General features: G+C 41.4%; 1 protein-coding gene across 1 annotated transcript in view; it reads right to left on the reverse strand.

The window, feature by feature from the left end:
* STX6 (syntaxin 6) overlaps nucleotides 1-25,781 on the reverse strand; it is a 50,573-nt gene extending 24,792 nt beyond the window's left edge. Inside the window, exons 1-3 of the mRNA XM_061383390.1 lie at nucleotides 25,564-25,781; nucleotides 7,990-8,159; nucleotides 6,056-6,150 (exon numbers count right to left, since the gene is read on the reverse strand). Of these exons, the coding sequence (XP_061239374.1) occupies nucleotides 6,056-6,150; nucleotides 7,990-8,159; nucleotides 25,564-25,598 (300 nt within the window). The 5' untranslated portion in view covers nucleotides 25,599-25,781. The remainder of the gene's footprint in view (nucleotides 1-6,055; nucleotides 6,151-7,989; nucleotides 8,160-25,563) is intronic.
* Nucleotides 25,782-26,434: the final 653 nt, after the last annotated feature.

Below are 26,434 nucleotides of genomic sequence, written 5' to 3' on the forward strand. Positions count from 1 at the left end.
TGGAACTCTCTTGCTTTTTCCATGATCCAGCAGATGTTGGCAATTTATCTCTGGTTCCTCTGCCTTTTCTAAAACCAGCTTGAACATCAGGAAGTTCACGGTTCACATATTGCTGAAGCCTGGCTTGGAGAATTTTGAGCATTACTTTACTAATTCTAATATTAATTAGAATTAATTAATTAGTAATTCTAATAGGATTTACTTTAAGGAAATAATATAAAATATATACCAAAACAGATATACGAAGATGTATACTGCAGTTTTATTTATAATGTGAAAGAATAAATAAGCATCATATCCAAGCATGAGAATAGTATCAGATATATCTGTATCAGATATTACAATTAGGAAGAGAGTTCAGTGAACAATTCACAGAAAAACACAAATGATCAAACATGAAAAGATGCACTAATGCATTAATAATCAAAGAAGTACAAGCTAAGAAATATTTTTCCTGGTTAGAGTGGGAAAGATGAAAAATATGAACACTACTTAGTGTTGCCAAAGGTATTAGGAAATATAAAATATGCACTCTGCTATTAAGAAATATCATTGATAAGGTCTTGATACTTTGAAAATATTTATCTGTGTTTAAAATGGGCATTTTCATTGAACTTTTTAGTACTTAAATATCCAAGATACACTCACAAAGATAGTTCCTGAAGTATGGTTTGTAATTGCCAAAAATTAACCACATAAATACGTACCAACAGGGTCAATGATCAAACAAATCATAACAAAAACAGGTTAGAGAAGAGAGCATAGCCTCTCATGTCAAAGACCTGGGTTCAAGCTTAGTTATGCTTTTTAATAAATATGCAAGGTTGGACAAATTACTCAATTTTTCAAAGTGTTTATTTCTTCCATATAAGATGCTATTTTATAGGGTCATTGTGGGGGATTAATAAAGTATGCATCTATGAAAAAGAATACTCTAAATCTACTCTGTCCAATAGCTGTCAGCCAACTACGGTTATGCACTGAGCACGTCAAATGGAGTTAGTACAACGGAGGAATTAAACTTTTGACGTAATTTTAATTAATTTAGATTTAAATTTAGTTACTGGGAAAACTTTCACATATGTCTGGAAAATCTGGCTATTTTCCAGTAAATCAACCTTTTCAACTGTAAGTTTTATAAACTCTAAATACAGATGAAGTATCTCCAATGAAAAGCTCAGTTCTGAATTGAGATATGCTTAAATATAAAATACATGCCAAATTTGTAAGTTTTAGTAAAAAATTTTTTAAAACTTTATAGAAATCTCAATTTTTTTAATATTGATTACATGTTTAAGTAACAGTCTTCTGGGTATACTAATTTAAATAAAATATATTAAGTTTGTTGTTGTTCATTAGGTAAGTTGTGTCTGATTCTTTGTGATCTCATAGACTGCAGCACACCAGGCTTTCCTGTCCTTCACTATCTCCTGGAGTTTTGCTCAAACTTATGTCTATTGACGGAGAAGGCAATGGCATCCCACTCCAGTACACTTGCCTGGAAAATCCCATGGATAGAGGAGCCTGGTAGGCTGCAATCCATGAGGTCTCGAAGAGTCGGACACGACTGAGCGACTTCACTTTCACTTTTCACTTTCATGCATTGGAGAAGGAAATGGCAACCTACTCCAGTGTTCTTGCCTGGAGAATCCCAGGGACAGAGGAGCCTGGTAGGCTGTCGTCTATGGGGTCGCACAGAGTCGGACATGACTGAAGTGACTTAGCAGCAGCAGCAGCATGTCCATTGAGCTGGTGATGCCATCCAACCATCTCATCCTCTGTCGCCCCCTTCTCCTTACCAGTTTCTTTTTATTTTTTAAATACGACTACTAGAAAATTAAAGATAGCTTGTACTTTAGTATTTCTATTAGACAGCATGTATCTGTATTGATATAAAACTATGTCCACAATATTTTTACATATAAAATTACAAACTAATATATCATTTCTTTTAAAAATATATTTCAATTTCGTTTTATAGAAATGTCTAGAAAAAATAGATAAAACTGATTATTTTTATAGAGTGGAATTATAGAATGGAGGCACATTTTCACCTTTCTTATTCATCAAAATTATTTGCATTTTTTTTAAAGTACAGATTATTTTTAATTTTAAAACTTAAAAACGCTTATGATTACATAACAGTATAATCACAAATATGGACAAATAAAACAAAGTTCTGTTTTTGTGTTGTATTTTGAGTTTAGGTTTCTTTTTCTATTTTTTGTTTTTGTAAAATTTTTCTAATTCTCTTTAAAAGCATGTGTGTGCATGTGCTCAGTCGCTTCAGTTGGGTCTGACTCTTGGTGACCCCATGGACTGTAGCCCGCCAGGCTTCTCTGTTCATAGGATTTTCCAGGCAGGAATACTGGAGTGGTTTGCCACGCCCTCCTCCAGGGGCTCTTCCCAATCCATGGATCAAACCCATGTCTCCTGCATTAGCAGGCAGGTTTTTTATCACTAGCAACACCTGGGAAGCCCTTAAAATGGGCATGCATTACTTTAATGAAACACACATTTAAAAGTTTCCATTTTTAAGTTTTCCGTTTAATAAAATATGTGTGTATGTGTGAGTGTGTGTTAGCTCCGACAGTCAGTAACCTCAAGAGCTGTGTGGTGCGCATCCTGTGTTTGGCATTGCAAAAGGCAAAGAGCTGTGGCTTTCACTTTCAAGATGGTCCTTTCTTTATGCAGGGTAAAAACTGCCAGATACCATGCCACAGATCACCTTCTTATTAGGATCTGGGATTTTAAGTTACATTGCTAAACAGTTTTGAGTATTTTGTAACACCTGTCATGCCAAAAACATAATTAAAACTCATCTTCTTTTAGAATAAGCTGTCAATAAGCAGTTAGTACTGATAAAATATGGGTCACTTGTCAAAAAAAACAACAAATAAATGAAACAACTTCCTGTGTATGCTGTTCTCATTTTTCGCCATCTTCCAAGCTGAGTGAATAACACGCTGGAAATCCCAGTGCTTCCCGCGCAGAGGACTCACATCCCAGCGTCATTTGTAGTGACACAGTATGCCTCACTCTTTTTGATTAACCAAAGCCATTTCTATCATGACTTATAACTGACTATAAACAATTCTTAGATTTGAAGAGATGGATTTTGGGGAGAGGGTGCTATAGTTTTGATTGCCTTTCAAAGTTCAGAAAGTTGCAGTTAGTGATGATCATTTACTTGTTAAAGAAAACTGAGATCGAGAGAGGCTACATGACTTGCCATGCTGAAAATTTACTGAGGTCTCAGGGGAGCCTAGAACTCATGTCCTCTCACTTCTTATTCACTATTTTGCCATTGACTACAAAAACCTTTCACTATTAAATTAACCCAATGTCACTTCTGCAATAGATCTCCATAACACAAATATATCACATGTGAAATCTCTGATATATAGGCAACTCCACCAATGTTTGCTTTCTTTGGGCTTCCCTGGTGGCTCAGAGGGTAAAGAGCCTGCCTGCAATGTGGGAGACCTGGGTTCGATCCCTGGGTTGGGAAGATCCCCTGGAGAAGGAAATGGCAACCCACTCCAGTATTCTTGCCTGGAGAATCCCCATGGACAGAGGAGCATGAGGGGAAACAGTCCATAGAGTCGTAAAGAGTTGGACACGACTGAGCGAATTCACTTCACTTTGTTTTCTTTAGTAAAAAACTGCTGGTAAGACTTAATAAAAACTGCACAAACTAAAAAGACACTTGGAAAAACATACACAAGACTCTTTAAATAAAAAATGACTTATTTAAAAGCAAAAACAGTGGACATTAATTGAGAAGAAACCGAGATAGAGGTTTAGTTCTTCAGACAGAACAGCTACAAAAAATGTGTAACGTATCACTCACTGCCTGCCCAAAGAAGGAGAAAGCACAATTGGCACAAATGCATCAAAATGCATTCCTTCAAGCAACTGAATGACATCTAACTGATACTGGTAACCAAGGAGCTTGCATAAACTTGTGGTGTACAAAGTCCTAATCTGAGCCTGGTCTTGTGTTTCATTTACCCAAAATGCTAACTCTCTGAACCCATGCTATCAGTGTCCTTGAAGTGGAACTCAGAGAGCTCTGGATACAAATATTGTCTAGTTGAATATAACAATACTGAATCAACACAATGCTTTAAAAAAAAAAATCAAGTTACTGTCAATTACCACTTCTTTTTTTCCACAAAACCTCAACTAGAATTTATTAAAATCAGAGAAGCAAAAAATCAGTTAGGTACTATTAACCCACCACTGGCAAATAGTAACAGCTTCCAAATTAGAAGGAGGACCAAAAACTCTAACACATTCAGTTGGATCACACTGTTTTGAGTCTACTTTAGCTTTCAACTCTAAAAGGACTCTGCAACATTGTGAAGTATAGATGATTTAGAATACTTATTGCAAAGAACATACTTTAAAAAGCTTTTCAAATACTAGAAAATGAACTTTGGATTACACTTTCAATTATACCAACTCACTTAACGTTTACTGTATTGACCTCTGAATTTCAATGTGCAGAACTTCTAAGTACTACCTTGCAGAAAGAATAAATATAATGATTAAAGTCAAGAATATATGCATCACTGCAAGGCATCATTTAAATATCAACATCTACAGAAGTCATCTTCAGAAAAACCTATCACAAAAAATTTAAAAAGCACACACTATATTTATAAAGTAAGTAACTGGGAAATTGTTTGCGCTACCCAACAACATACCACCTAACAACAGGGCTTCCTTATCAGAATATCCTCTGAACTGGCTAGAGACTAGGAATGTCTAACCCAAATGTTCACTGTATAGATGGGGTGTACATGCTCAATACATGCTTGAGTGCTCAGTCACTCAGTAGTGTCTCTGCCACCCCACATGGACTGTAGCCCCCAGGTTGCTCTGTCCATGGGATTTTCCAGGCAAGAATACATGAGCAGGTTGTCATTTCCTCCTCCAGAGGATCTTCTCAACCCAGGGATCAAATCCACATTTCCTGAGTCTCCTGTGTTGGTAGGCAGATTCTTTATAACTGAGCCACCAGAGAAACCCATAGATGGGGCTCCTAGATCTAAATAGGTTACCACCCCATAAACATGGGTTTATTTCTAAACAATTTTTAGGTATATGCATACAGAAAGGCAACTAATGAGTAAAACAAGGAATAAGAATCGTTTAAAGCTCAGTGATAACCTACCATTTGAAATAATTTCAAAAGGAAATCACATGACACGGAGTCTTTGGCAAACACATAGCAAGGTTCCTGCCTAAGATGACTCTTAAAAAGCCATATGTTAGCACTGGTATGATCCCAAGTCTTTTTATTCAAGGAAGCTGCTTTCTAGTACATATGTTAAAGACAGCTGGTTCTCTTACATCTAGTTATGCTAATCAACTGGCTTAGCCATATAGTTTCAAAATACAAACATATCTTAATGGTATTTCACTTACATGCTATTTTCTCTTAGGTCTTTTTAACAATAGGTTAATATCAAAATAATCTGAGACTAAAGATTTTTTTCCCTTGGATTGATTTCTTATAGGCTGATGATTGCTTGCTTGCTCTGGATAACTCCCGAAAGGCTGTCAAGCAGTTGTATATGGAAATGTCAGTAACTGGGTTGCAAGAGTTCCAGAAGCAATTCAGATGGTAGAAGAGGCCGCCATCCAAACCCAGTAAGAGCACTCTTCACAATGCAAAGTGATTACCAATCAATCAGGAAACCAAATGGTTTCTACCATAGTTCTTCTTTTTGTCTAGGAACACAGCATACTAAGAAATAAAGAGGAAAAAAGACAACTGGTCTGGACGAGTGAGACAGATGGACAGGAAGGACACAATAACCTTCCCAAAGCCAGCAGTCTACCCCCTCATTTTTGCTCTGAGAAATAAGCCTGATGATATTAACAATAGATTTTTTTCTATCAGAGAAATTATATGTGGAAACTGTCATTTAACTCACGTAAGGAGGAGTTTTATAGCTGACCTAGTAGTTTACATTAAGGGAAAGAGTTTGGAGCAGTCTGGCTTTTTCTTGCACAAGTAACACAATAAGATTTCACTCCTTACCCTGACAACCTGCCGAGTACTTGTGATGAAGGCTTTTCTTATACTCAATTCGGTTGCATCAAGGTTGAATTTCCTAGGATTTGCTTCAACTATGCGTGGGTCAAAAAGTCAAGGTAAAGCAATTTCATCAGCCAAAACCTAACAGCCAACATCAGTGTTAAACCGCAGATCTCTCACAAGCAAGCAATAAAATCTGGCCCAATTTCTGAACACAGTCAACTTACACTGATCATCCTTAAACTTTCTCTGCCCACAGCTAGACAGGGTTCCTTGTGCCCCAAGGCAGAGGTGACCTGCCTGGGTTCACTACAAACCCACAGGTGTCCGGCCACAGCTGAGCTAGGCTCTTCCACGTGCCTACCACTGTTTTGACTCCAGATCATCTTTCCCAGGACAGCGATTGCAAGCCGTTTTCATTTGCCATTCCCAACCATCCCACTTCTGTCAAGATGCTAACTCTGCTTCTTAATCTAGAAATCGAGGCTTCTTCTCCGAGGCTTCCCTGCTCTTTTCACCCTGACCCTGGGTCACTCCATGGCTCTCTGTACTCATTTCTTATCGTCCGCAAGGATGCGTTTGTAATAATATTTGACTAATGTCTGTTCTCCCTCCTCCAAGCCCCCTTCTACCCCCACCATAAGTTCTACAAGGGTCGGTACACTTTTGCTTATCAATCCAATCTCAGGAACTAGCAAGATGTCCAGCACATAGCACACTCAGTGACTATTTGCTGAATGACGATATCTATTAAAACCTTTGTTCTCTTTATCTCACAATTTCTCTATCTCCCCCAATCTTTTTCTCTTCCCTCCTATCTCGAGGTAGGACATATCTCCCTGTAAGGGTGCTTTTGCTCCCACCCCTTCACATATTTCTCTTCCACTAGTTTTAGAGAACATATCTGTCTTTTAATAATTTAAAAGGTACCCCAGGGTCATTTTGATGAAAAGAAATTATCCACTCCACAAGTCAACTCTATATGAACCTGTGTGCTGACTATAGACTGATCCGGACAAAATCTGGTTTCCTTTATGTTTTGTTACACTCAAAAAACAAAACAGGCCTCAGAACATGCAAATGGCATATCTTCGATCTAAAGTTATGACTGAATATTTCCAGTTGAAAAAACGGCCATGTAATCCAACTTTTACAGTTCCCTGGTTCATCCATCATATCAGCGAACTTACTTAACATCAATAGCATGACTTGGCACATAGATCTGCTTTAATAAGTGCAGTTTCATGGGACAAGATGCTTCTCTAACGCTCACTGGCACTGAACAGGAAAGTCTGGGGAAAGATTTTCTTTTGATCTCTAATTACAATGTACGATATTGGTCTGTATACACCTCCTCAAAATAATGACAGCTAACACTCACAGAAGCTCTCTGTGGGGACTTCACGAAAGTCCAGTAGTTAGGACTTTGAGCTTCCAAAGCAGGCATGCAGGGGGCACAGTCTGATCCCTAGTTGGGGAACTAAGATCCCACAGGCTGCATGACTGAACAACAACAAAAAAGAAAGTTCACTGGGTCAGGCACTATCCTAAGCTCTTTACCTGATAAACTTTCAACAATCGTATGAGCTAGGTACAACTGTTACCTAAGGTTCTACTGAAAAGCAAAGTGCCCAGAGTCACAGTTAGCAACTGGCAGAGGCAGGACTTGAACACCCAGTCTGACTACAGGGTCCAAGCTCAAAGCCACTGCGCTACGCGGCCTCTATGTTGCAGAATCTGTCATGCACTGAAGCAGAATTTGATTACTCTACCTTAGCCTCCTGGGCAATGATTTTAAGTGTGCCATGGTACAAATAAGAGCAACATCAATCAATGATAAAAGGAAATATCTAATCTATGTATTTGAGACATCTGAATGAAAACCTGTCCATTTGCCTGTCTGCCTCACATGGCACAGATGCCTCAGAAAAGGATATTGATGGTTTCGTCGAGGTCCTCTAGGTCCCACTCTATGCTCCGGAGGTTGTTCCTCAGCTCGTTGGTGGTCCAGTCGATTTCTTCCCTCGTGGCTGTGGATGGGTCCTGGAGGAGCTCTGTCCATCTCTGAAACAATCCCTGTGCAGTGTTGACTGCTTTCTGAACCTCTCTGTAACCAGGTGAAGGGAAAGGAGAGAAATGAGACAACGCTTACTATGAACAAGTTAACACAAGACTTATGTTAACCATTACAATCAGACCCCACCCTCAGCAATGAACCACCATTCCCCAAAGTGTTTCTCTGTTATTACAGAAGGCTCTTCATGGACAAATATCAAAATTCAAAATTTTAAAATAATAGTCTGAGTATTATGTTTTCAGTTGATTTCAAAATAAAACAGCCACAACTTAAGCAGCTATAACATCAAGTTTGTTCGTAAAGTCAAACTGCTAGCCGCTCAGTCGTTTCATCCTTTGCAACCCCAGGTTGCTCTGTCGGTGGGATTTTCCAGGCAAAAATACTGGAGTGGGTTGCCATTTCTTTCTCCAGGGGATCTTCCCAACTCAGGGATCAAACCCGCGTCTCCTGTGTCTCCTGCATTGGCAGGTGGGTTCCTTACCATCTGAGCCACCAGGGTGTCCTTTAAATTTTGTAAAGGACAAAATTTAATTTTTCTAACAGACCATACGTAAAAGTAACCTAAGAAGCTATAATACAAATTAACTAAAGGACCATTAACATTCACACATGCTGCTAGTTGGTGCAAAGTAATTTATATTCAGATGAAGATTCTAAAACAACTTTCTTTTCCTTAGGAAGACTGCTGGGAAAGGGGGGTAAAAAAGGATAGATAGAAGAGTTACTGTTACACAGCTCATCTTTTAGAAGGTAAGTATTTCAACCTGAGACATTTTAAAATTCAAAATCTCATTAGAAGATTCCCCAACAGTATTAGCTTTATATATCTCTATTGTACTTTCTACTCTGCACAGAAGATTAGTGTGCTTCAAGTTCAGGGGGTGAGACTAGGCCATTAAGTACTACGGTCTATTTTCTTTTAGATTATAGATAACAGCCACAAGGTCTTAAAAACCTTTCTCCCCACCATTGGGCCAATATCTACCATTAAATGTTATAATCTAACACTACCATGTATAAAAGCCAAAAAGGAGTCATTTTATAATCATGGTCTCTTGTGTACAAAGATTATAACCTTCATGCTCCTAAACTAAGATATCTGTTATGATCCTTCCATGATTTCTTAACCGACTCTTCTGGGTGTTCAATCAGTGTGCTTGTTGCCTATGGCTTTAAAACAGGGAGCTGCACGCATCCTATTCCCTCTGACATTTCAGGTGTCAGAGGAGACAGCACTAACAAAATGAAAAAAGGTACCTTATAATATCTTGGACTGTGAATACTGATGAGAGCTAAAAAGCTGAATGTTAAATACAGAATTATAGACACTGGATCCAGCTGAATAAATCACTGAGCTCTGTGGCCCACAATCAATCTACCAGGAACAGTCTACTATGTTCAGCAAGTCCTTTTCATGGGTTCAGCAAGTCCCCTCATTGCTCCTCTCACATCAGCCCTATGCTTTCAGTGCTAAAGAGAAACTCTATCTGAGACAGAAAGAGGAAGGACTAAGTAACTGAGATGCAAATCTACTATTTTTACTCTTTATTGAGGTTTCTGGCTGATCTGGTAAAGAAAAGGGCATACATTTTCCCATAATATGAAGTACTTGGTGAAGGGAAGTTTGTGTTGAATTGTGTTGAATACCTTCTCTGATAATAGAAGGCAGAGTTAAAAAGTTATCTAAGACGATATATCTCATTCTAAAGGACATAAAAATTACCAGTTCTGTAAAGGAAATCTGAATTCTGAATTGCTTTTTGTTTTTTTTTTTTAATGATTTAAGTTAATCACTTTATTTTTTTTTATTTTATTTTTAAACTTTACAATATTGTATTAGTTTTGCCAAATATTGAAATGAATCCGCTTTTTGAAAACTAGAAGTCTCAGGCTGGAGCATACCACATTCTCTACCACCACCAGACAACTAGGATGCTGGAATTAAACTCTTAAGCACTAATCCATAAACTTTTTCAGTCTCAGGGCTCTTCTGCACTTTTCAAAATTACTGAAGACCCCCAAAGAACTTATTTTGATGTGGGCTCTTTATCTGTTGTCACTTACCATATTAGAAATTCAAACATATTTTTAAATATTTACCAATTAATAAAACATTACAATGAAATTACTGTATGTTAATGTTTTACAAAAAATTTCTAAAACAAAAATATTTAGTGAGAAGACTGGCACTGATTCACATCTTTGCAAATCTTTGATTCACATTTTGCACATTTTGCAAATATCTGGTTTAACAGCAGGACAGGTATATTCTTACAACTGCTTTTACACTGACTGTTTACATACGTTTTGGTTGAAGCATATGACAGAAATCCAGCCTCATACAGATATATAGTTGGAAAAGCGAGGAGTACTTTAACAGTCTTTTCAGATAATTGTGGATATTCTTTTTTGTCGCTCTAAGAAAACTCGACAAGTGGCAGTTTCTTAAAGCTTAGCGGCAATATGAAGCTGAAACTGCACCAAAGACCCTGTGAACACCTCATACACTGCAACTCACTGCTCCATCTTCTACAGTGAATGCCTCTTTCACCCATCATGTACTGCTCATTTGCAAAGTATTTTACCAAGCATCAAACATCTTCCAAATGCTGACTCATTTCATTACACAACATCCAAAATCATACACTAGTATCACCACCAATCCCGCTACAAAAACTTTAACTACTTGGAATCTGTAACATGATACAAGTTGAATCAAGCTTCCCAAATTCTTTTTTTAAAAAAGGCTCTAATTTCATCATCCGTAAAAATATTGTCAGTTGTTTTCCAAGAAGTGACAGGTTCACCTCATTCATTTTTGAGAAAATCTCAAGGTTTTTAATGGATAATTTTGATCCTTGTGAGCATATGCAAGTCTCAATAACCAGTCTGCAAGTCATTTTTTGAAGAAAAAAATGCGATTCTGTGGAGGAAAAAGCGAGCTATTTCAGCTTGTAACTGCATCACGGAAGTGCCTTCGCTGGAGTCAGTCATCTTACAATACAGCAAAAGTGCCCCATGCACTCTCTCATGCTGTCACAAAGAATATTAAAGTGTGTACTGAGGTTGGGAGAAAACAACTGTGAGTTACACTTCTGATTAAATAACTTGTATCTACAATATACATATATATATATATATTAAACTCTCAAAACTTTAACAAACCCAATTAAAAAAATGAAGACCCAGCACATTCCAAAATAAACAAACAAATCTTTAAAAAAGAAAACGGAGCTGATTTCTTAAAAAAAAAAAAGGGGAGGCCAAAAGATCTGCACAGTCACTTCACTAGAGATAACATACAAGTGACAAGTAAGCACATGAAATAATGCCCAATCCCATTAGTCATTAGAAAAATGCAAAGTAAATCCATAATGAGATACCACTACAAACTTGGAATGGCCTCACACAACCAACCGACAATGCCAAGTGCTGACCAGGTGGTGGAGTAACTGGAACTCTCATGGATTGCTGGCAGCAACACAAACTTGTACAGCCATTTTGGAAAACAGTGTAGTCGTTTCTTAAAATTAAACATACAAAACGTACATTTACCATATGACCCAACAACGCCACTTCAAGACGACACAAAAACACACACATTCACACAACAACCTGCAAATTCTTACAGTGGTTTTAGTCATAATAGCCAAAAACTGAAAACAAGCTAAATGTCCTTCAACCAAGGAATGGACGGCTCTGGTACACCTTCACAATGGAATAGTACTCAGCAATAAAAAGGAACAAACCATGCCTACGTGCAACAATAAAGACAAATCCCAAAACGTATCATGCAAAGTGTAAGAAGTTAGATGGCCACACAATGTATGCTTCCATTTCTGTAACATTACGGAGGAGGCAGAACTATAGGGACAGAAAACACATCAGTAGTTGCCAGGTGCTGGACATGGCGGGAGGGGGACAGAGAGAAACTTCTAGGGGTGATGGATCTGTCCTACAACTTACTTGTGGAGTGGTGGTTACTGACTACATGCATTTGTCAAATTTCACAGAAGTATACACTAAAAAGAGTCAGTTTTATTATTGGCTAATCATAACTTTTAAAAAGTGAGGAAAAGTTGGGACTTCCTAGGCAGTCCAGTGGTTAGGACTCTGCACTTCCACCGGGGGCCCAGGTTTGATTCCTAGTTAGGGAACTAAGATCCCACAGGGTGCATACAACAGCGAAAAAAAAGAGAGAGAGACAGACCAACTATTTTTTTTTTTTAGAAAAGGAAAAGTGTTATTGGGAATCAAGATTAGATAAAATTAATATTTCTTTTACTGTTTCACGAAGAACAATCTGAAGGGAATGTGATTCTTTTTTTCACCATGAGGGAGGAATGGTTTTGGTGCCGCTGCCTTGATTTAGGGAAAGACACGAGCGGTTTAACCTGCCACTGCCTTTGCACCATCAGTTTAAATGTTAACATGATGAAAAAAGTAAATAACATCTGAGTAGCAAAAGCATCTGAAGCTGAGGGGCTCTGCTATGAAAGGATCTTGAGGTGGCCCCCACACTGGGAGCCAAGGGCCATACTTTCATCACCACAACTTTAAAGACGCTGACGACTCAGACTTGAGAGGAAGGAGGAGCAGGTGGGTGGATTCAATTCTAGCAACACAGAGTGAAATCAAAGAGTCCTAAAGCATGCAAGAACTTGAGCATGTCCTAAAAAAGAAATGAAAGAAATGGCAGGAATTAGAAAAATGCTACTAAGCGATCCCAGGATAACATTCAACACCCCACATGCCCGGCCAGTGACCTGGCTCATATCACTCTCAATCTCGTTCATTTTTAGTCGAGTCGTAGCACAGACATAAGAAAGTCAAAGTAGTCTTATTTTACTTTTCTGAGATGTGTTTTAAGGGATCACAAAGGTGGGAATGGTCAGCAGTGGTTCTGATCTGAAAAGCCAGAGAACCTGTAGTATGTCAAGGAATCCCATCTTAATAGCATCTATAACAGGGTCCCTCAAAGTTTATAACACCTCCCAATTTTTCTTCTTTTAATATCATTTCAGCTTAGTATTAGCCTGAAAAAGAAAGCATGGAGAGAAAATGTGTGTCACAGACAAAACCTGTTTTTAAACCAAATATTAATGGTACCCAGAATATCCAAAAGAACTTGGGATTCCTGAACAGTTTGAAGACACACGTAAGAAGTACAAGACACTAACTAGTGACACAACCCACTCAGCTCAGAACCATTTGTAAATACCTGGGACTACATGTTTAGAATCACCTGTCATTCCAAGTAAACCGATGAACAGGACACAGGAGTATACAACCAGGCCAGCTGTTTGGTATTTGGGAGGGTCTCAGTAGAGAAGAGCTGGTGGAGCTTTCTTCACCTACTTTTCCAGGAAAGGTACAGGGGTTGTTTCTGCATGAACTTGTGTGCATTCCCACACATGTAGGTGCGCCACCCTCTGCTCATGGTTAGCGCCCACCACACATTGAGCCCCTGTGAGCATGCTGCACCCTGCAGGGAGCTCTGAGGCTGCCGACTCCTTAGTCAACGGTGATCCACTTTCATCTGCGGTCTCTGGAAAGGTAGGAATCACACGATATTGCCTCTTTTTCCTGTAGAGTCTGCTTTAGCTATTTTCAGGTTTTTCTTCCAAGTGCATAATGGGAATGATTAAAGTCTGATACTCAGAACTTTCTACGAGGGGCCATGTACACCTTGAATTTCTGGAGTTCTTCGGCTTAGCTTCTTGGTACAGAGGCTTCCCTGGTGGCTCAGACCATAAAGCGTCTGCCCACAATGCGGGAGACCCGGGTTCAATCTGTGGGTCAGGAAGATCCCCTGGAGATCTTCAGCAACCCACTCCAGTACTCTTGCCTGGAAAATCCCATGGACGGAGGAGCCTGGTAGGCTAGAGTCCATGGGGTCGCACAGGACTGAGCGACTTCACTCCCTTCACTTCAGCTTAACTATCTTCTTGATAAGTAATAATCTGCTCATGGACAGCTTTGGGTATCATGTCTGACACCATTTCAACAAAAATCTTGCTAATTGCTTCCCTAGGCATTACAGGGTTAGCTCCTTACCAGGAGATATTTTTCAGCCCCTTGAAGGAGAGAGATGGCTATCTCCCACATCTGCTGCAGATGCTTCGAAGTCAGTCTCGACTCACACATTTCATGGATAACAAGAGTCACAGCGTGGAAATACCAGGGAAGAGGCTTTTCCCCTTGCTGTCCACCAAACGGCCCATCAAAATGATGAGCCCCATCACATCCTCACGGATAACAACTTCTATGACCAAGAGAATGAAGGTTCTTCACTGAGAGTCATACCAGGGCCCATGCGACCACTTGTAACACAGAGCTTCTTTCCAGTAAGCAAATGTCAAAAACGAAAACACAGCCTGCGTCTTTGAAGAATGTATCTTTCAAGCAAAAATAAAGTAATCCAAGCTTTCAAAACTGGATTCTTCCATTCCTTAAAAAGAGTTGAGATTGGCAGGATGAAACCAACCCAGTTCTTCCGTGGGTTGTTTTTTTTTTTTTTTTCCTTTTCTTTTTGGCCACACCATGAGGCATGTGCTTATCTTAGTTCCCTGACCAGGGATTGAACCCTTGTCCCCTGTATTGGAAGTGAGGAGTCTTAACTACTGGACCACCAGGGAAGTTCCCCTGTTTGTTTGAAGCTAGCGAGCACTAACCTCTAGTCACTGCTGGTTAAGCCCCTACCACACAACATTCTGCCAAAGAATTGATGCTTTTCAATTGTGGTGTTGGATAAAACTCTTTGAGTCTCTTGGACTGCAAGGAGATCAAATCAGTCAATCCTAAAGGAAACCAATCCTGGATATTCATTGGAAGGACTGATGATGAAGCTGAAGCTCCAATACTTTGGCCACCTGATGTGAAAAACTGATTCATTAGAAAAGACCCTGATGCTGGAAAAGACTGAAGGCAGAAGGGGACGACAGAGGATGAGATGGTGGGATGGCATCACTGACTCAATGGACATGAGTTTGAGCAAGCTCCAGGAAATGATGAAAGACAAGGAAGCCTGGTGTGCTGCAATCCATGGGGTCACAAAGAGTCAGACATAACTGAGCGATTGAACGACAATACAACATCCCAGTCTGTTCCACCATGGAGAAAAGTTCACCATCCCAGCCAACCCTTTGTTTGGGTTTCAGGCAATACATTCAGATGTCCATAAAATCATTTCTTAGCTGGATCTCACCAAATTTGTTGGTAAGATGGAAGGAAGAAGTGTTTCAGCCATTAGGGAGCTTCAGTTTCCCTGAACCTGTCATTCAGTTGGGCCAACAAACTGCAGGATAATCATAGGTGCAGCCTCCACCAGCCTTTTGATTTCTCCTTTCTTCTTTGACCATGCTGATAGGCTCTGAAGTGGCATCTGTTTCAGTTACTCTGGTTGTATAACAATGACCCCCAAAATCAGGGGCAACAAATGACCATTTCTTATGTACATGGATTCTTTTTTTTATTTTTTTATTTTTTAACTTTATAATATTGTATTGGTTTTGCCATATATCAAAATGAATCCACCACAAGTATACATGTGTTCCCCATCCTGAAACCTCCTCCCTCCTCCCTCCCCATACCATCCCTCTGGGTCGTCCCAGTGCACCAGCCCCAAGCATCCAGTATCATGCATCGAACCTGGACTGGCGACTTGTTTCATATATAATATTATACATGTTACAATGCCATTCTCCCAAATAATCCCACCCTCTCCCTCTCCCACAGAGTCTAAAAGACTGTTCTATACATCAGTGTCTCTTTTGCTGTCTCATATACAGGGTTATTATTACCATCTTTCTAAATTCCATATATATGCGTTAGTATACTGTATTGGTGTTTTTCTTTCTGGCTTACTTCACTTTGTAGAATAGGCTCCAGTTTCATCCACCTCATTAGAACTGATTCAAATGTATTCTTTTTAATGACTGAGTAACACTCCATTGTGTATATGTACCATAGCTTTCTTACCCATTCATCTGCTGATGGACATCTAGGTTGCTTCCATGTCCTGGCTATTATAAACAGTGCTGCGATGAACACTGGGGTACATGTGTCTCTTTCAATTCTGGTTTCCTCAGTGTGTATGCCCAGCAGTGGGATTGCTGGATCATAAACGTGCACGGATTCTTTGGGTCAGGAATTTGTGCCAAACACAGAAGGGATGGCTTGTCCCTGCTGCACACTGTCTGGGGCCTCAGCTGAAAGACTCCCTGGGCAGGGGGCCGGGGCAGGAGGCGCTCCTCAGTAGCATCTCTGCGCCTGCGTAGTCTCGCCGCATGAGCGCTCAAGCAGAGGGGCTGCGGTAGAGCTGGACTTGCGTCCCAGGTCACAAAGATGTGACTGGAAGCTGAACTGGGTGTCTTTTGTGACTTAATCCTCAGGAGTCAAGCAGTGTCATTTCTGCCTCATTCTGTCAGTCAAGGCAGTTACATAGGTCTGCCTGGGTTCAAAGAAAAGCAACGAAGATCCCAGCTTGATAGAAGAAAGCCAGCTTCACAATTTAAGAAAAGCAAATGGGACAGGATAGATATTGGACGGCCACCTTCGGAAAAACACACAGGCTGTAACACGTGTGTCTGGAGCAGCACCCATGGTGTTCGTCATCCTGTATGTACGAAACCGGGGTCCCTGGTTCACCAACGCACCGAGAGGCTGCTGAGGGAGACGGTTTCCACTCTACCGATGAAACTGAAAACCCTAGGCTGTGCGAGCCTCTGCATCATTCTCCCACCCTGGGCCCCATCGGCCTGTCCCACCACCAACCCCTCAGGCTAGGTGAGGAGGCGCTCTTTTCACCGCCTGACTTGCACACTCAAGCCTTTTGTAAGGGGAAACACACACACCTGCGACACTTGCCCTTACTGCCATTTCCAAATTCAACTTCACTGTGATAATATCTTTTGCAATAATTCTCCTAGAGGCGGAAAAAAAAAAAAAAAGCCTTTCGTTACCTACAGTTCTAGACAATTCTGACCTCAACCTGCCCTGCTTCCACAGCTCCCCGGGACAGTACTACTGCCCCAGGGACACTGCAGGTCCCGGTCACGGGTGACTTGAACTCGCCCTCATTTTCAGTGTACTTGACACCGCAGCCTATTTTCTTCGAACTCTCACTTCCTTGTTTTTGTGATATTGTGCTATTTTAGCTTCTACTAATTTTCTCTTTCCTCTTCTTCCACCTGGTCCCAGTATTTCTCAGCAGTACGTTTACAGTTTCTAGGTGCTCAACAACACTAGTAGATTCAAACGCTCCCTTGAGGTTGATGACTCCCCAACTGCCGTCCCAACCCTAACCAGTCACCCAGGACTAAATCCTATATTTTAGCTGTCTCCAGGATCATTCCATTTGCCTAAAACCAAACTAATCATATTCTTCCTACAAAAAAGCAAGTATTCAAACAACAAAATAAAGCAGAAAACAACAACAACTGCTTCCTTCTCTAACTTCCTCATTCTAGTTCTTAGTGACACTAGTCTCCAAGATTTGAAACTAGTCTAGACAAGCATCATCTTTGACTCTTCCTCTTACTTCTCACCTTGCACAACCTCTACTTAAGCTGCGTCACTGGATTTTAGATCTAGAAGGAACTTTCACAATAACAAGTCTGCATTCATTAAACAAATAAGAGAACAGGGGCTCAGACTTCTTGGTTTCAGACCTCAAGTTCTTCTGACCCAGAGCACGAGGCGCCTTCCAGTAACAAGACTTTTCAACCCCATCAAAGCCTCCTGACAAATCTATTTTCTTAGTGAATCAAAAGACCTGGGTTTGAGCCCTCAGAAGTTGTCTGACCACAGGCAAGTGGCATGGTAACAACTGTTAAAACCGCCTCCTCATTAAGAATTTACAAAAGCAAACATTAAATTTAAACTCCTCAACTGGGTATTCCATGCCTCCTCCTCCCCACAAAGGAGCCAACTTTAATTTCCAACCTGATTTCTCACTGAAACAAAATCTGTTTCAGTTGGCAGCTCTTCTTCTCATCCTCCCTTTCCTCATTTCTGGCTCTGGACTTTCGCTCACCGCTTCCCCATCTGGAAGAGTCCTTATACCTCTGCAAATGAAAAGCAGACACTTCCTTCATGGCTCAGATTAAGGCCCTACTTGCTTCATGCAAGTGTCCCTGACCAACATTCCCCGGGGAGTCTTTTCTGTCTCCACAGCATCTCAGCTCTATTCCAAAATCTTACATGCAATCCCTATCGTCTATCACCTAAACTGCTTCACACAGCTGCACAGTGTTCTTCAAACCAGGAGCCAGAGTATCAGGAATTCAATAAATGTGTAACAAATGTCTGCAAAGTGATTTTTACAATGAAACATCTGATTGGGGAGTTGCCTAGGCCTCCACACTCTCACTGCCAAGGGTGTGGGTTCCAGTCCTGGTTGGGGAACTAAAATCCCACAAACTATGCAGCAAGGCAAAAAAAAGAAAAAGAAAGAAACATCTGAAACATCTGATGGATTTTCAAAAAGTAGAAAATGAGACTTGACATTCCATTTTATTGGATAATAGTACTCATAAATAAGGATAACTTTTCTCAACATTGTGAATAAAGTGCACAATGCTTGCCTTCAAGGAGCTCATAAAAGGTTCTACACAGAGACAAGAGAGAGAGAATAATACAATGTAAAACATATTGTTTTGCTCATCTGCTTACTTACACCATTATTTCAACAGGATCCATAGCCAAGAACATAGAAATAAAACTATCCTCCTTTAGGCACACAAAGCCTCCAAACCAGCAAAATATTAAAGGAACACAATATTTATGCCTTTTCCCTACAGGAGAGGCTCACTTGGTACAAAATACTCTCATATTCCACCACTCACTTTCTTAATGGCTTATTTTGATTACAAGCTGCAAACAAAAGAGGGGTAAAAACTACAGATCCTGAAACTCAAAATGGGATCATTCATTCAACAAACACTATGTAGGACCTTACTGAAGACAATGATGAAAAAAACATGATTCAAATATGGTATGTTTCACCTAGCAAATTAGTCAAGGTTTCTTCAAATGAGAATCTCAGTACTGGCAAGGGATCAAGGGAAATGGGTCCATCAAACTTTGGGGGGGTGGAGTGCAGAGTAGAGTAGAGAGGAGTGTATCCTGGAAGGCAATTTGGTAACATGTATCAGAAGCTTTGAAAATGTGCTCGCCCACTGAATTAGCAATTCTGCTAGAGGAATAAAGGCTCTGGAAATAATCAGAAACAGCAATGAAGACCTATGAAAAGCAGGGCTTTTCATTACAATAATTGTAATAATGAGAAATTTAGAAACATCATAAATGTCATCCCAGGTGATAAATTATATTACATTTATATGACAAAATACAAAGGCAGTCATTAAAAAGCCTCCCCACCAAAGGCATGCTACATGCTAAGGATATAAAGATATACAGATGAAATGATTTCAAGACAGTATGATCCCAATTTCTTCATGATTAATAATAATAATACCAATTTATATAAATCCTGGCCTTTCCAATTACAAGCTTATGAACTTGGAAGTTTTTTTTAACTAATTTTGTTCATTTGTAAAATAATAATAATAGTACTAGTACCTAGTTCATAAGGATTAAAACGACAACCCCTGGCAGGTTCTCAGCACAGTGACTGATATATGATAAGAGATCAAAAACTGATGGGTAGTATTACATAAAACTATTAACAGAAACAGATAAGAAAGACACCAAAATTTTAACTATTTCTGGATGATGGCATTTCAATGCTTTTTTTTTTTTTTAACATTTATGCATGTGGCTGCACCGGGTCGTCGTCGTGGCACGCGTGATCTTTAGTTTCAGCGTTCAAACTCTTAGTTGCAGCATGTGGGATCCAGTTCCCTGACCAGGGATTGATCCCAGGCCCCCTGCCTTGGGAGCTTCAGAGTCTTAGCCACTGGACCACCAGGGAAGTCCCTTCAATGAATCTTTAATCCTTTTTTAAAATACTTTTATTTCCTAAGTTTTCTAAAATGAGCATATGCTACTTTAAATGTTACTCCAAAATAAAAACAGAACAAAAAACCAGTAAGACATGGTCTTTCGTCTTAGAAAGGGCAGACTGTTTGGAAGGAGACACATCAACAGACATTTAAAAGAGAATGTTTACTGAGCACTTGATGGATGCCCCAAACTGTGCCAAGACAACATACGTGCCTTAACTCATTTAATCCTCATAACTGATAAAGCAGGCATTGTTAAGCCAATTTTGTACCTAAAGAAACAAGTTCAGAGAAGATAATTAACATGCCAAAAGTTACATCAAATAATGGATAGAGGTGAGATTCCAACTTTAGATCAGCCTGATTTACACAGCTCAGTTCCTTCACCAAATCTCACTGCCTCTGGAAGTCACATAAAAAGAAAAATAACATCCAGAGCACGCATTTCCTTTCCCTTTGCACCTAGCTTTGTTTTTCTTACAGAATCTACCACCACCTGATATACCATATATTTGTTCACTTGTTTACCACCTGTCCCTAGAACATAAGCTTCATAAGGACAGGAATGTCGTTTGCCCACTGCTGGACCTTTCGCCCCTGGTAAACGAAAAGAGAACACTCGGTAAGTGTTTTAGAATGAAGGATTCTGGATAGAGCTGTGACCTGACCATGTCTCCAAGGCCACATCCGGCAGCAGTGCCAATGAAGCTTGCTAAAGAGGACACTTGTAAGAGTCCAGGTGGGAGAGGACAAGGACGTGAATGAGGGCAGAGGAACCAAAACCAGAGAGGAAGAGAATTCCAGAGATATCCTGGGGATGCACTACGAGGACCTGATGACCAAGTGGACATAGGACTGATACAGAGTGTGGAGTCAGAAGTGAATAGGGCTAAGAGAAGGAAGGGATTTTTAGGTAGGGGGAAGGAAATGAAAAAGAATTGGGGGTAAGATACCCATCCCACAGCATGGGGGATGTCAAACAATTAGTAAAATGCACAGAACACTTGGGAGAGAGTTGGGTCAGAGTGACTAGGGTGCGGCATGTACAGAACCACCTGATGCAATGGGAATAATCAAGCTTACTCAGTGAGAACACACCTGAAGAGGGTCAACCACTCAAACTACAAGTGAAGGGCCGGTCTCGGTTTACTCAGTAGGGCTAAGCGTTCTGGGAGCAAAAATACCACTGTGAATACATGGGCCAGTAGAGCTCCACCTGCCCAGAGAGCCCAGCTGCCCGACTGTGGTGGTTTTCCCCCATGTTCTGGTGTTCTGCTCTGAACAAGACATCGACAGTATCAAAATCTCACAAAGTGAACCTCAAACACTCAGACACCAATCACTGAATATTTAAATTAAAATAGCTTTCTAACTGGTCTCCTTTTTAATCTTTCTTCACACTGATGCACCCAACACTACTACCAAATCAATATTCTCAGGACCCTAATTTCATGTCATTTCCCTGCTTTTCATAACTATTCATGGGATTCTCAAGGCAAGAATACTGAAGTGTTTTGCCATTCCATTCTCCAGTGGACCACATTTTGTCAGAACTCTCCACCATGACCCATCTGTCTTGGGTGGCCCTACACGGCATGGCTCATAGTTTCACTGAGTTTCAAAAAAGCTAAGTGCCAAAGAATTGATGCTTTTGAACTGTGGTGTTGGGGAAGACTCTTGAGAGTTCCTTAGGCAGCAAGATCAAATCAGTCCATCCTAAAGGATATTAGTCCTGAATATTCATTGGAAGGACTGATGCTGAAGCTGAAACTCCAATACCTTGGCCACCTGATGCAAAGAACTGACTCATTGGAAAAAGCCCTGATGCTGGGAAAGACTGAAGGCAGGAGAAGGGGATGACAGAGGATGAGATGGTTGGATGGCATTACCTACTCGATGGACATGAGTTTGAGCAAGCTCCGGGAGTTGATGATGGACAGGGATGCCTGGCATGCTGCAGTCCATGGGGTCCCAAAGGGTAGGACACAAATGAGCAACTGAACTGAACTCCCTGCTTTGAAAACTTCCAATGGCCTCAAGATGAGCTCTTCTTGATTTTATTCTACCTGTTCTGTGAAGTGTTAACAGTATGAGGAGAACTAGGCAGCTGAATGTTGAATCCTGGGTCTACCACCTATTAGCTTTGTGACCCTGTGGAAGTAACTCAACCCCCCTGTGGTAGCTGTTTCTCATCTGTTAAGTGGGGCTAATACCCACACCACAGAACTCTTCTTACAAAGTGGTAATTCTTATAAAGTGCTTACTGAGCTTGCAACACCTGGCATAGGTGTTGCATCCTTTAAATGTCAGTTATTATTATTATTACTTCTCCAAATAAACTTCCTACTCCCCCTGGGATGCCCTCCTTGATTTCTAAACACACCATGCCCATCTGAGGGCCTTTGCTGGTCGTGTTCTCATCCACGAACCACCATTCCTTACCAACCACAACCACCAAAGAGAACTTCTTCAACATTTATGCTATATATTCAAGGTGGCGGGCTGGAAACACAGGAAAAACAAACAGTTCCAACCCTCAGAGCTCACGGTAATAATGACAGAGAGCCAGAGGAAGAGGTGCGATAATGTGTTACAGGTGTCAAGGAAGCGCTTTCTGGAGGCAGTGGAGACGCTGACTTTGAATCCTGCAAGCTGAGTGCGCGCATCTGGCAGAATGCATGCATATGGGGTCAGAGCACCCAGTCCCACAGTCACAGTCACTGTACTGAGTCTGGAGATCCTGGCGCTCTGGGCAGGCACAGTGAGAGAAGGGTAAAGGAAGGCTGCATCACAAGGCCAGGAAGTCTTGAGACTTTCCTCCAGGCAACAGGCAGCCACTAAATGATGTTAAGTAGGGAACTCCTGCTTGGGTTCTAGAAGAGCTACACCTGTCCTGCCCAATATGGACACCACATGTGACTGCCGAACTATGCTAGTGTGACTGTGGGACTAAGTTTTAAATTTTAATTACTTTAAATTTAAAAGCTGACACTCAATTCACTTACCAAAAAATTTAAAAATATACTTGGAACAATTTGGGTATGTGAATCTACTTTTTCAACTGTAAGTTTAATGAATTCTAAAAACAGATCAAGTGTCTCTGATGAAAATTCAGCATCCAAATTGAGATGTGCTGTAAGTGTAAAACACATACCAGATTTGAAGACAGTACAAAAAGGGTGAGAGTCTTCGTTAATAATCTTTATAATGATCACATGTTGAAATATTTTGACTATACCAGGTTATCGATGACATTAAAATTCACTTTACATGTTTTTCACTTTCCCTGTGTCGACTAGGAAATGTAAAATGGCATGTGTGGCTCACACTGCATTCTGGAGAACACTCGTCCAACAAAACCAAGGCAGACGCAAGAGGAAAGAGACTGGAAGCAGGAAGACCAATTAGAGACTCTTCTTGATGAGTCCAGAAAAGACACACAGGACTGAATCATCTAAGTGATACTCATCTTCAAAACCCAATTCAAGACCTGCTACTATGTCCAAAGCTTTTCCAATAGTAACCTTTCCTAATGGGATGCCTTTCTCTGAACTACTAGGGGACTTATCATCTGTTGGATTCACTTCAGCACTAATCATTTCCATCAGTCATTTCTACTTAATTATTGGGTGACTTGTTTCTCAGATTAGACTATCAGCTCCTAGGCTAAAGGTCACAATTTAGGCTTCTTTCATTTTTCCACATCATGCAGTGAGTGTATTTTCAAAACTTTTAATAAACAGAGGTACATGGCTCCCCATATATTTCACCACATTATCTGGAGACACTCATGTAGCTAATTTTACTTTTCCAAAGCAAAAGGTTTTGATATCTTAAAAGATATGTGCTCAAACAATGTAAAAGTCAAACAAGATTCCTGGCCAATGTTTCAATAAAGCAGTGCTATCTAATCAGTGAGCAAGCCCTGGCAAACCGTACTATCAGGGAAAAAAGTCAAGATGGCAGAGCAATTTAGCATTTTCACAAATTCCATTTAAAAATGAAACAAAAAATTCTGATTATCTACAGCCTCCACTGCCAGACATAACCTTTGAAACCTAAGAATTAAAAACATTTAAAGGAAAAACACACAGATTTCACATTTAAAAATTAACACCTAAAAAAAAAATCAATTCTTCTAATAACATTTTCCAGGTAGAGATCCATGTATTATTAATCATCTAAACTCAGATTTTCCCATCTAAAGTCAGGTGAAGGCAAAACTTTTTAGGGAAATGTTAAAATATATTAAATGTATCTTACTGTATCATGGATAATAAAGTATTTCACCTAGAATATCACTTAAATTTTCTTAGAAGAACCTTAAAAAAAAAAATCACATACACCCTCAAGTAACTGGTCAGCTTTTATCCCTACAGAAATAGAAATAGGGAGCTAGGAACTAGTTGAAAGCAAAGCCGTACTTTAGGGTGATTAGCACTGATCTCTCAGGAACTTTGCAGTTCTCAAATTTTTAACGTTTGTTTGACATTTAAAACAAAAGCTGACAAGTTGTAACAACAGGATCCATCTTCCCTGAATTTGTTTAACGGCTACAAAGCCTATATAACAGAGTGCCATTAAAGTTTCTGGGTATCTGCAAACAACTGAGCAATCAAAGATGGAGTCACGACAGCTCACAGGGATAAATAAGTTTAAGGCTGTTCTAGTCTGAAAGGCAGAGGAAGAAATGGGGGAAACCTGTCAAACAGCCTGGATGAAATCAGGGAGTTAAAAACCAAGCGCTCATTTCCTTTAGCACTGTGGGAAAAACCCGGTGCTAACAGAAAGCTAAGGAAAGTTTAGTTTGGCTGATTTCATTTTGTTTTCCTTCCAACATCATCACTGAGTTTGAACGGCTGCTTTCCTCCCCTCCCAGTACTCAGTAAAAACTCCCCCACTGAATTGAGTCGTCTTCCGGAGCCAGGCGCCCCCGCCTCCAAGCCTGCTATCGTGCTCAGACGCCTCTGGGCATGTTGTGGTCTCACCCGTCTGCGGGGCCAGCGCTCCGAACTCAATGGACAATAGGAGCTCACCCCCGTCCACGCCAACTACAAAGCTCAGGAGGGCCATTTCCCTTTTCCTGCCCAGATGCTGTTTTTCCCCCTTCGAAGCAGGGCCCCGCGCTCCACTAGAGCCCCAGTTTGGTCTGGGACGCCTAAGCTCCCTTCCCACCTGCAGAACTGCTGAACCCCTCCTCCCGTCCAAATAAGTTGTAGGGCAGCGCACAGGCCAAAGGGGACCCCTCCCCAGGGGCTTGACTGGGGGCATGGGTTTCAAAGTCCAGGTAGGACGGGAAAGGGATGTCTCTGGACACTTGATCACGGCCCTCCAGGCTAAGCCGTCCCCACTGTCCCCACGCCAGCCTCTACTTGCCTCCCATCCCCCCTGCAACGAGGAGAGGCGGGGAGGTGCGGGCAGGCAGCACGGCCACCGCCTCCTCCAGTGGAGCCCTCGGCAACACTCACCCTTTCACCACAAAGAAGGGGTCCTCCATGGACATGGCGTCCCGGCCCCCGGCCGCCTCACGTTTGCTCCGCGCACAGGGCGCCCGCGCCCTCCAAATTTCCCTCTGCCCACCCTACCCGCCTCTCGTAGCGGCCCGCGCCTCGGCCTGGGGGTCCCGAAGCCTCTGCGCGCGCAGGGCGGGGTGCACGGGCCAGCCGCTGGTCCAGCACTCGATGGGCACTGCAGACCAAATCCAGACTCCGAAGCCGGCCCCGCGGCTGTCCCCTCCCCCGACTCCTCCCGGAGCGTCCGGCCGCCTGGCTCCGCCCCCAGGTTCCTCGGCCTCGGCCAATCAAGAACGCCATCCGCCGCACCACTTCCGCATCCGTGCACACGTGATCACAGCCGACCCCGCCCCTCGTTGGCGGGCCCTGGGCACCTTGTCACACGACCCTGGAGGCGGGGCTCTGGAGGCGGTGGAAGAGGGTGGGTCTTCTCTCCACTTGCCCCTCAGGATTCAGGGGCCGGAGCTGCTTGTCCCTTCGCCGGAAAGGCATTCAGGTGTCCTCAGTTCAGTTCGGTCGCTCAGTTGTGTCCGACTCTTTGCGACCCCATGAATCGCAGCACGCCAGGCCTCCCTGTCCATCACCAACTCCCGGAGTTCACCCAGACTCACGTCCATCGAGTCAGTGATGCCATCCAGCCGTCTCATCCTCTGTCGTCCCCTTCTCCTCCTGCCCCCAATCCCTCCCAGCATCAGAGTCTTTTCCAATGAGTCAGCTCTTCGCATGAGGTAGCCAAAGTACTGGAGTTTCAGCTTTAGCATCATTCCTTCCAAAGAAATCCCAGGGCTGAGCTCCAGAATGGACTGGTTGGATTTCCTTGCAGTCC

Source organism: Bos javanicus, chromosome 16 (genome assembly GCF_032452875.1).
Source record: "Bos javanicus breed banteng chromosome 16, ARS-OSU_banteng_1.0, whole genome shotgun sequence".
Taxonomy (NCBI): domain Eukaryota; kingdom Metazoa; phylum Chordata; class Mammalia; order Artiodactyla; family Bovidae; genus Bos; species Bos javanicus.